The sequence below is a fragment of the Manacus vitellinus genome, unplaced genomic scaffold (genome assembly GCF_001715985.3).
Source record: "Manacus vitellinus isolate BGI_N305 unplaced genomic scaffold, ASM171598v3 scaffold_22_pilon, whole genome shotgun sequence".
Lineage (NCBI taxonomy): Eukaryota > Metazoa > Chordata > Aves > Passeriformes > Pipridae > Manacus > Manacus vitellinus.
The window spans coordinates 2,822,397-2,833,416 of NW_021939632.1; the positions used below are offsets into that span (position 1 = coordinate 2,822,397).

The window sequence follows — 11,020 nt, forward strand, 5'->3', positions numbered from 1 at the left end:
TCCTCATGAATAATCTTCATTCATGAGTCATTCTACTGATATCAGTCAAGGTATCAGTCACCAAGGACTGTAGTCTTGGGTTATACATCCAGAGCAAACAATTTCTTATGATTTTCCATTATTCTGGAGAGGGAGAAAATAATTCCATGACTCTCAATAACCTGCAATACCTAACTGTGTGTGGAGTGGCTGGAAAAGCCTTATGGTGCTCTGCTCCTCCAGAGCACCTTGTAAATACAAAAAAATATTTTACAATAGTGGTATTTATGAATGTTTTAAAATATTTAAATGTTTATTAATATAATAATTTTCTATCCACTGTTTTATGTTTCTCAAAGTAATTTGCTAAGATAAAAGTCATAATAATAGCAATAATAATAAATAGTAATAATTATAGGGAAAGTAGGAACAATAACAACAGCAAAAACTTCCAGCTCCTGAAGGCAGTTTTCAGGTGATCCCAGAACAGGCTGTTCTCCACTTGGCAACCCTTGTGAAATTCTCAGTGGTTTATCAAAGGTGACTGGAAAGTTGATTCCCTCTCTGCTCTGATAGTTTTCTGTCTTTCTGTCAAATTTTCTGCAGTGAACTCCAGGCAGAGTGCCTTGATGGGAAGGGCTCAAAAAGAGGTGAGAAATCAAAGACAGATCACTTTTGCCCCTTTCTTCTCTCTGTCACCTTGAAAATTGTTTACATTTGGTTTATGGAGAGTAAATACATCTAATTTGTCCTTACCCTTCTGTACCACATCAGTTATTCTTTGAAGAAAGTGTGGTCACCAAAACCTCAGCTGATGGGAAGGACACAAATGTTTTCTGTAGAGTTAAACCCAAGCCAGAGGCATCATGAGATCATTCCATCTGTTCCCCATCTCAGTACATCTTTCTGATACTGAAGATGCTTTCTGAGATCTGTGTTCCTTTGTCCCAGAGATATATTTCTATTCATTCTGAAAAGATGTAACGGTCCAGAACTGGTCCCCCTTTCTGCTAATAAATAAGAGGGAAGGAAATAGAAATAGTTTCAATTCGAGCTGTGTGTTTATTAAAGAAGTAAATGCAGTACGTGAAAACCTAGCATATTTTGTAAGATATTTTCCAGCAAGGTCTTTACACAGCCTGCATAGGCTTCTCAGGTGGCAAAATGGCAACACGGTGCCTGGTCCAAGGAAGGGCATGTTAGACCTGGGCTCAGTTCATGAACTGAAGGCTGAAGTATTTCCACCCCTAATGCTCTTTGCTTTCTCTCTCTTTATCTCCTCCTTTCCCTGCCTCCACCCCTTCCCAAAGGAGAGGAGCAGGTGATGTTTCTCCTGGCTGCCTGCTTTCCCAACACACGCCTGGCATTGCTGGGGGCTGACTCCCACCCTCCAGCATCCCTCCTGCCCAACCTCACTGCTGCTTTCCTCCTGCTGTTGGGTAGATGCAGCTTGGGTGAGTTAAAGGAGGGAAACCCCATGTGCAGAGACTCAGCAGACCATGGGTTTAGCTCAGCTGTGTGTCAGGGCAGGGCCAGAAGCTGCTGATGTGAAGGTGGCACCGCTCTGTGCAGGCAGAGCTTCCTTGACCGTGGCAGTCAAAGCCTTTCCAAGGGCAGTATACAGGAGCCTTTGGGGTAGGCAGCCATGCAGAGTCCTGTAGAATAATTAGAGATGAACAGTTAACTCTTATTAACACATTTTATTGCCAGACTTCCCATAAGCCCCGCAAATCTCTCTGAAGGTTTATTGCTGCTTTAATGACATTGTTTTACCATGGAGATACAAGTGAGAGTGGATGAATTTTCCAAAGACAAAGCTTGAGTAAGGCTCAGGGATGAGGTGGGAGCTCAACAGCTTTTGGCTTCCAGCCTATTCTTTAATTTATTAGGCCTGTAAGCCTCTGTTTGCACATGCATGTATGTATTTCATGACTAAGAGGGTACTTTGCAGACAACCCAGGTAACCACCCATGGCAACTGAGCAAGTGGGGAATCCTCATGGCAAGGTTCATGGTTATTAATTTAAATGTAATTTTGTTTTATCTATGAACTAGAAAGGCCCCAACAAGACTCCAGTGGCTGCGATTTTCTTAACAAGTTTCATCACTGTGGCTTTTGTCTTCATTGGGCAAGTAAATGTTCTTGCTCCCATAGTCACCATCAACTACATGTTGACATATACTGCTGTAGACTATTGCTATTTCTCTGTCTCCTTGAGCCACAATATTCAGCAGAAGCCTGACGAGATCCAGATGGGAACTGCTAGACCTGCTCACTCTTCCCAACCTTTAATTTTCAACAAGCCCTCAAGCCGTGCAGCAGATGGAGTAACTCAAAGCAGATCAAATGGAACCTTGCTGGAGTTCAAAAAAGACATGGACCAGATTTTTAAACCATTCTGTAGTGAGCCAGGTACTTGCAAAAAAGAAGAAGCTGAGAATTTAACTCGAAAGGCCAAACAAAAGGCGAAGAAGCCAGCCAAGCAGACATTACAAGACAGCTTTCTCCTGGATCTCCATCATGATGCTGCCCCAGTTCAGTACAGCTGGGATGAGACCACGGAGCCCCACAGCGAGAGCCAGCAGGACCTGGATGAGCAGGGCTGTCAGAGTGATGCAGGTCAGTGTTCTTCACCCACTGTGTCTGCCCAACACACACCTGGGATGCTGGAGCAGGAGGAACAGTTCTGCAGAGAAGTGATGATGCTCCCTGGCCCGAGGGGAGAGGCTAAGGGCTGTAGGAGACAGACATCTCCAAGCTCAGAGGGAATGGTTTATAACCTTGGCCCTCCCAGTGCTTTCCTGAAGGCAGGCGTGAAACTAGCTTTATATTGGGCTGTCATTCAGTGATTCATAGCAATAATATCATTTATTCCAGGTGAAGGTAGAGTTCATTGCAATGCATCACAGGAGAAGTTCCAGTGCGATTTCCTACGGAAGATTAATCACAGGAAAGCAGGCAGGACTATATTTAGTGTTGAGTTGTTTACTATATACTCATAATTCTACAGAGACATGCTTAATGCTGTACATTAAAAAGGGTTTGAGTGTATCTTGGGATTTTCTTCATCCTGGTGTGGGTTAGGAGGAATGGAGCCATGTGAGTCTAAAACTCAGGCTATCAAAATTCAGTGGTCCTAATGCCACAACTGGACTCTGTAATTCAACATCCATAACTGAGGGTCTGAATTTGTTCTGTTTGTGATTGTGGGTATTTGATAAAGTGTGTTTGCATGGAGTTTCTCATTCCCACTGTTGTAGTGTTTCATCAGCATTAGTCAGTGAAGCTTCATAAACCCCTCTGAGGAAGAAACTATTATTTTTCTTATTTCACGAAGTAGGGAAACTGAGGCAGAGATAGACAGATGTAGCCTTCAAATGGACTCAGTACCAGAGTTGGCAACATTTTTTGTTTTTTTCTTGCACTTCTTTTCAGTTTTCATTTTAGAGTTTTTGGTGAACTCTGTCATACTCAGCAGTCAGCTAAAATTTTTGCTTTGGTTCCTGGAATCTGGTAATGTAAAATAGAAGAAAAGACCCCACATTATAGCTCTTTTCTAATCTTTTTTTTTCTTTTCTGTAGAAACATCTATAAAGCAACAAAATCCAGAGCTGGGAATTCAGCAAATACCAGAAGCCTTCTACTCCAGATTTTTCAGTCACTGGGTGTCCTTTGCTATTGTAAGTAATTTTTTTTTTTTTTTTTTTTTTTTTGAGCAGTGGTTTGTGATTGTAGAAAATAGAAGGAAAATCATCACAAAATACACTCCAGTACTTAAAAAAATGGCTTTTGAATCTAGTATTCCAGGATACCTGAATTAAAGTACTCAAGGTACCATGCATCCAGCAGTTCAAATTCAGAGAAAACCTGATGACAAATTAAACAGGAGGGAAAAAAAAACCCCAACCCCCAAATAAACAAACAAAAAAGCCCCAACTCAAAACAAAAAGGTACAGATTCAAAGTCTGTAATTTAAACTTTAAAGATGCATGGCTGGCTAGGAAAAAGATCAGTGTCCGTCTTTTCACTGTGTACCAGCCTGCTTTTTCTTGCTGTGGGATGGATTGAGACATCAGCTTCAAAGCTGTGTTGCTTTTATTTATGAGCCATTTTCTGCAAGCTTGGGGTGGGGTTTCATTAGTGCTGACCTCCTGATTCCAGCAGCCCAGCTGTGAAATTCCATCTTTTGAGGGAGGAAAGTAGAGCATTCCTCCAGTATGTTACTCTAAAGAATAAATAATTTATAAATAGCTTCTGTCTCAAGCTGCTGAGAAATTTAAGACATTTAAATTCATCTTGGGAAGATTGATTATTGGGCAGATGACAGGGAAAGGGTCAGATATGCATAATGAATGAACCATATGGCTGTGCTGCATGGACGAGGATTTCATAGCTGTGCATAAAATGTAACAAACCCACTCAAACAACCCACCAGACCCTGTTAGTTTAATCCTCAGATGGAGTTTGATACATGCTTTTCAAATTCACTGCTGCTGCTGCCTGCAGCCAGGTCCTTATGAGGGGTCCCACCAGGCTGCAGCACCAGGGGTGGGTTGGATGTGGTGGCCCCTCTTTAGTGATGTCATCTTTAGGAGGCTGTGTGCTGATGCCACCTCTGGGCTTGGTAACTAATGTGGCTCCCAAGTGTATGTCAGGGCAGAGCATTCAGTTCTCTGCCTTTGCAGGAGATGACTGATGTGTTCATTAAAGCAGATTTGGTTCCCTGTCAATAGTCAGACTTGGGAGGAGGTTGCAGCAGAGCTGGGACAAGCTCAACGATAAAATACAAAAACACAAAAGCAAAAAACAGGTGTGTTTATTTATCCTGACTCCTCTCCCCTCTGCCCTCTCTTTTTGTGCTTCACTGGTCGTGTCAGTCGGGACTCATTTAGCTCTTTCTTTGCATGCTGCCCCTTGCTGTTCCTAATCTCACCCATGGAGATGCTACCCCATTCATATGCCACTTGAGCCAAATCTGTCTTCTGAGCTGGTGAGCCTCTGGATACTTCTCTTGGAGTAGCCCAAGCAGAGACCCACACTGCTTCTAGGACTCAGGGTAGCTCTCTGAAGCTCCATGCTGCTGAAGATGACACTGTAAACCTGTGCTGTCACCTTTTAGAAGTGAGACCAAATGAGGCTTTCTGTATCATGGGAACATTTCCAGGAACCCTCAGCCATGACATACCCTAATCTTTTCAGATAACAGTAGGTGGAAATGCTGTCTGTGTGGCCAAAAGCCACTCGCTGTGGGCTGTTTTCCCAGGCAGGAGATGGTGTGGGTCCTCAGGGGTCCTGCTGCACCACTGGCCTCAGCCACCAATGCCCAAGGGCATCCATCCACCCATGTGATTGCAGGTGGCATCATTACTCCCACGGGCAGGATCTGGGCTGTGCAGCAGGTCTTGTGCAAGGAGGGTCTCTCATGTGCCCATCCCAGCACATCGTTAGGAGGAGACACCTAAAAGGACCCACTCATCAGGATAATTCCGAATGGCTGTATCCTGGGGCCTGCCTGTACATGTCTCTTACACAAGGCTCCCAAGAAAACCCTGAGAACGAGGTGTGACGATGCCATCAAAGCACTGGTTTTACATGCATTGAACACCAAGATGCTGCATTTCTGGGGGAAAAAAAAAAAAAGAAGTGCATTTCCTGATGCTCCCATAACAACTTGAAAGTCCCAGCACTGCCTCAGTTATTGAAGAGTTTCTGTTAAGAGTTACTGTCCATGCTCATCTTGCCAGGTTGAGGAATAAGCTGCTGACCTGGTCAGTGTTGGGCTGTGTCTGAATGTGAACAGTCCTTCCTGGGCACCACACTGCCAGTTCTCCCACAGAGAGTTCTGCTGGAGCAGGAGGTCAGTGAAGCTGCCTGGGCTTTGCAGAAAAAGGACTGTCAACATCATATTACCTTACAGACTCTGGGATAATCCCAAACCATGTCTTTCCAACAGGCAATTGTGTCCCTCATCATAACGTTTGTCATTCAGTGGATCTACACCCTGGTCAGCCTGGGTGCAGCAGTTATTCTGTATTTCTACATTGGCAGAGTGAGCCCAGGACTTCCCCTTGGTGAGTATTTTTTCCCCTGTATTATTAAATCTGCTTAAAAATTCATTAAGCTTTAATTTAACTTAATTAGGAATTGAGACTCTTGTGTTTAATATGCAGGTGACACGGTGAATGATGAGGTTTTGTTTCATTGCTAGTTTTAATAAATTTTCTCTCTGACTCTTTAATTTTCTATTGGATTATAACTATAGCTAGTGCTGGTTTGATAGTTTGAACGTAATGCCTATTGTTTTATTATATTGTACTTTAAATGGCAAAACCAGATACTAATACTAAGACTTAATGGGGGTGGCAGTTTGTAAATGTATAACAGCAATGAGAAAAATCCACTATAAATTAGTTTTAATAAACTTAATCAATCTAAACCCACCTGAGAAAGCTTTAAGGAAAATGAGTATCTCACTAAATCTCAGCATTTGTAACTGTGGAACAAGAGAGCCTTTTGATTCCAGAACTAAACACATTGAAAGTGTTGGGAACATAATCTGGGAAAATACTTTTAGGCAGAGGGCATTAGAAGGCTCTGTGCATGTGATTAGCTTGAACAAGTTTAAAACAGTGAAGCACATTCAGAAAGCAGCTCATGAGAGCCTATAGCTCCTTAGCAAGGCCACTGGAGGGGTTTGCATTGCTCTGCGTGTCTAAAGGAGGGCAGTGTGGGCATACTCACCTATTTATGCATACACACATACATACATACACAAATAGTGCATGGCAATGAAAATGTTGGAAGGAAACACTCAAAGTTCAACCTGATTTTTACTTGGCTATAAGTGGACATTATTTTGTGGTCACAAGGCTTCTGGTGAGTTTGTTCTTCAAAGGTTTGAACAACCCTTTTGTCTAGAAAGGCTGGGAGACACTGGTCTGAGAGATGCTCTGGATTAAGGGCTAGATGAAGGCCTTGAGAGGAGAAATGCCCTGTGATTGACACATCTCTTCTCTCTCTTCCCCCCCAGCAGCCTAAGCCAAATCCAGCAGGCAGTGACAGGTCTCTGTTCTCTCTGTCCCTCACCACAAACTTCTCCTGCTGCTTTTGCTTCCAGCTCCAGCACTTCCTTGCCCCTGCAGGGAGCCAGCGCAGGAAACTAACTCTACAGAGAAACTAAAAAGAAAGAAAAAAAAGTGTTGGTGTAATATGCTAAGCCAGCTCTCTGTGGGGTCAGACAAGAGGGAATGAATGGTGAGACCACAGCTGCCTTGGCTGAGGTTGGCTGAATGGCTTCTCCAGTCTCCCCATCCCTTGAGTGGTCCATGGAGGAAAAGGTACTGCAGTGGGTGTCCATGCTTTGCTCTGGCTTTGCTGGGGTTCGACACGCTCTCAGGCTGGGAAGAGATAGCTTGGGTTCATTTCTTGACAAGTGTTTAAAAGCCACAGCATGTAGGAAAACTGCAAGAATGTTCTCACCACCACAAAATCTTTGCAAGTTAATAACAAGCATGTTGGTTTGAGATTCTATGCAAAAATTGAGTGGTGTAATGCTCTTAGGAAAGAATTAGCAGCATACTGACTTCTCGTGCCTTTTCTCCATAGGAGCAGCAGCAAATTTCAGTTTCTTTGGCTGGATTAAGTCGGTTTTGATCACTTTGTGCAGGTTGGTACCAGTCACTTGGCAGTGACCAACATGTTCCTCATTGTTCCCATGACCCACTGATGTGCACAGAGAGGGGTGGAAGAATTGAATGCTTATTAAGCAGGCTGCCTACCCTTTCTTGCATACTCAAAGTTATTCTTACTTAATGGTAAAAATAGCTGCTTGGTCTCATTAGCCTGGCACATGCTGTGGATGTGGGGAAGTGGAGTCTCTGCTGCTCTGTGTGTAGGCATGTCAGCTGATGATCATATCTTGGTGCCTGAAGCTTTATCTTACCCCAAAGGTCTGTGCTCAACCTTTATGGCTCAGGTCGAGTGGGAAAATCTGGCAGGAAATGAGAAATTGGACGCTCCATCTCTTCCACACACCATTCACTGAAAGCGAATTACTATGGTAGTGGTGGAACTGGCACACATGGAAGCTGCGCTCAAGTTTCAGAGAGGAAATTTGGGGGGGAAGCTGCAGTAGTTATAAATACAGTAAACAGTGTCTTTGGTGAAGGAACCATTCAGTATTGAGTTTGCATGGGACTGCAGTCCATTGTCTTGGCGTTTGATTCCCAGAAGACCTTGAGGGTTTTGTTTGGTTGGTTATTAACTAGTTTTGTTAATGTGTTTTGATGCTATTAATTATTAATTCCATCATGTTGGGTTTCCCATAGCAGGTTGTGACCACCTGAAATGGCTTTGAGTTTCTCAGTTGATTTGGTTGCTTTTTGGTTGGGGTGAGTGAACACTGTAGGAAGGACTGCACAACATGAGCTGCCATGCATTATATGTGCAAATTTGGTGGCTCCTTTAAAGTAAATGAAAGTCCAGCACAGTTTAAGCACACTGGCACATACCCATGTCTGTCTTGCCAGCTCCTGCCTCTGCCCACAGTCCCTATAACATGGCCACATGCTTTTGGTAACAGAGGTGGTTAGGGAAAGAAGCCAGGGGAGATGGGACCTCCCTGAGAGGTCTCCATGGCAGGCTGAGAACAGACAAGACAGTTGTCCCACATCACGTCCATCCCTCTCTCTACCAGACCATTGGATGCCTCTGAGTATGGGACTGGGTCCCTGAAGACCCACCTGTCCTCCACACCTCTTGCCCTGAATAGCTTTGTTCACACAGGTACTGCTGCCTCTCACAGCAGTGTAAAGCTGCAGCTTACCTAAGCCTTAGAGGATGAGAGCCCAGGTCAGACAGACTACCCAGAAGAGGGGTGAGGGGGTGCAGAGGGTGTGCACTGTGTTGTGGCAAGTGAATCCTTTAGGTTGCTCAAATAATCTCTGGCAGAGGTTTAATATTAAAATGAAAGCGTTTCAGAGATCGTTGGCAAGGTTCACTCTACTACTTACTAGATGGTTAAAGCACACAGAGAAAAATCAAACTAAGCCCTAAAATCAGTCAATGTGAAATTAAAATCAACCAAAAATTATCTACATGGAGGCTGAGGCCATAAGGATGAAAAGGAATAAGGGAGATCTTCCTGTTGAGTCACAAGGGTTCTTGACACCTCTAAGGCTCTTAAGTGCTTGACGAAGTCTTAGTCAGTGCTGTATGCTCTTGCAGTTTGGATTTAAAGATGTGCAATCAGGTTTTCTTAAAATCAGCCTCTGGGATAAAGAGATTGCAGGAAAATCTCCCCTTTTATTTAAAAAGAGTTACAAAAATTACTGTAATTTTTCTTATTGCTTCGGAAACTATAAGAAGGGTGTTTTTCATTAGAAATGATTCATGCTCCTTCTTCTCCTGCACAGTGTAGAAGGTGTTTGCCGTAGTCAACATCCAAAGATGAAACTTATTTGTTAAGAAAATGTATATTTTCCTATGTTTACTGGGGGAAGGGAGTACAATTTTTGTGTGTCTTTTAATAAAAATTCTTTCAGGTTAGCTCTCTGCCTCCAAAGGGCACCTGGAAGGATTTAGCCTCTTCTCGAAGAACCCTGCCTTGTTTGCGCAGCCGAGAGCGTGGCTGGGAATGGATGACAAACAAGGGGTGATGCAGGCACCTCTACTTCTCTGTTTGCAGGAGAAGGCCATCTCCCAAGGAGCAGATTGTAGTGACACCATCCTTTGCAACAGTTGGCATGGAGACCAGGCAGCTCACCGAGGAGAACGCTGACTTCGCCTCGCGGGACCGCTATCACCAGTCCTCGCTCATCAGCAGAGAGGAATTTGGAAACCAATTCCAGTGAAGGACACACATACAAAAAAAAAAATCAATCCATTACTTCAAAAAGCATTTAGAAGTGCTAATGGGTGCCGCGGTGCCTTGTGAAATACTTGAATTTATGCATAAAGAATGTGAATAGTTATTTATGTATTTGAAGCTTGTTTGTTTATGCAAACTACAACATTGCTGGGCTTCAAATCTTACCCAAACTGAGGGAAAAATTGGAAATGAAAGGGCTAGTCAAAGGGAGTGATGAGTTTCTGAGGACAATATAACTGTTTAAAAGAATTCAATTATAAGCCCTATTGAGGTCTAAAGACCGTTGCCACTATAAAAGCTTACAACACCCCATTTCGGATGTCCTCTGGGTGACTAGAGACACTTTGTGCCTGGGAGTGGTGACCTCGGCAGCAGGAGCCAGCACCCCACTCCCAGCTGTGCCACAGATGGATGCGACCTTCCAGGTCAATTCACTTCTCCCCTCAGCATGAATTTCCCTGCTTGTAATACAGTAATTTTCTACCTCAGCATTTCAATTACCAAGGTCTTAGAAAGTACTTTAAGGCATTAGACAATAGGCCAGAATCAGTGGCAAGTGCAAGAAGATTATGAAGTGGATTCACAACTGAAATTGCACATTTAAATCCCGTAATGCAGAATAATGACCTCTTCCCTATAACTGTGAAATGATGTCTTAGAAGCTGTTCATAGTGATTTGCCACATGCTTGCTGATATGAAACCTAAGACCTGACAACATAACTGTGCCCATATAGAGCATCTCCTGGCTGAAGGGGTAGATGATTCAGAAGTGCTTTAACAAAATAAGTTTAGCCTCATCTTTGCTTATTTTGCTTAAAGTCCATCCCACAGTGAGCTCCCACAATGAGCCGTTTCTCCTGCTGCCATGATTTGGGATGTGGGAAGTTCAGCTGAAGGTGCTGCAGGATTTACAAAACACATCTTAGGGTTGATGGGCAGTGTCTGTGGGGGGAGTGAGATTTTATCTGGACCTCTCATCACTGTTGCTTCTTCTCCTCAGGGAAAAAACCCTCCACTGAGCACTGTCCTGCCTACAGGCAGCCATCCTGGCAGGGACCCACACAGGCACGAGCGAGGGTTCTGGGCTGAGGCAAGCTCCAGCAACACACATCACTTGTGTAATATTGTTGTACCTTGGCATTTACAAGGAGAGGGAAATCACTGCCTTTCAC

General features: G+C 43.7%; 1 protein-coding gene across 2 annotated transcripts in view; it reads left to right on the forward strand.

Moving 5' to 3' along the window:
• Positions 1 to 10,089, forward strand: part of SLC12A8 (solute carrier family 12 member 8) — a 46,849-nt gene extending 36,760 nt beyond the window's left edge. Inside the window, exons 9-14 of one of the 2 annotated variants that reach the window (XR_001920627.1) lie at positions 2,034 to 2,598; positions 3,562 to 3,659; positions 5,933 to 6,050; positions 7,097 to 7,316; positions 7,585 to 7,645; positions 9,665 to 9,684. Coding sequence is in view for 1 of the 2 variants with exons in the window: in XM_018072479.1 (XP_017927968.1) it covers positions 2,034 to 2,598; positions 3,562 to 3,659; positions 5,933 to 6,050; positions 7,585 to 7,645; positions 9,665 to 9,830 (1,008 nt within the window). In the remaining variant the exon portion in view is untranslated. Of the gene's footprint in view, positions 1 to 2,033; positions 2,599 to 3,561; positions 3,660 to 5,932; positions 6,051 to 7,096; positions 7,317 to 7,584; positions 7,646 to 9,664 lie in introns of both variants that reach the window. The other variant, XM_018072479.1, reaches the window with a different exon arrangement.
• Positions 10,090 to 11,020: the final 931 nt, after the last annotated feature.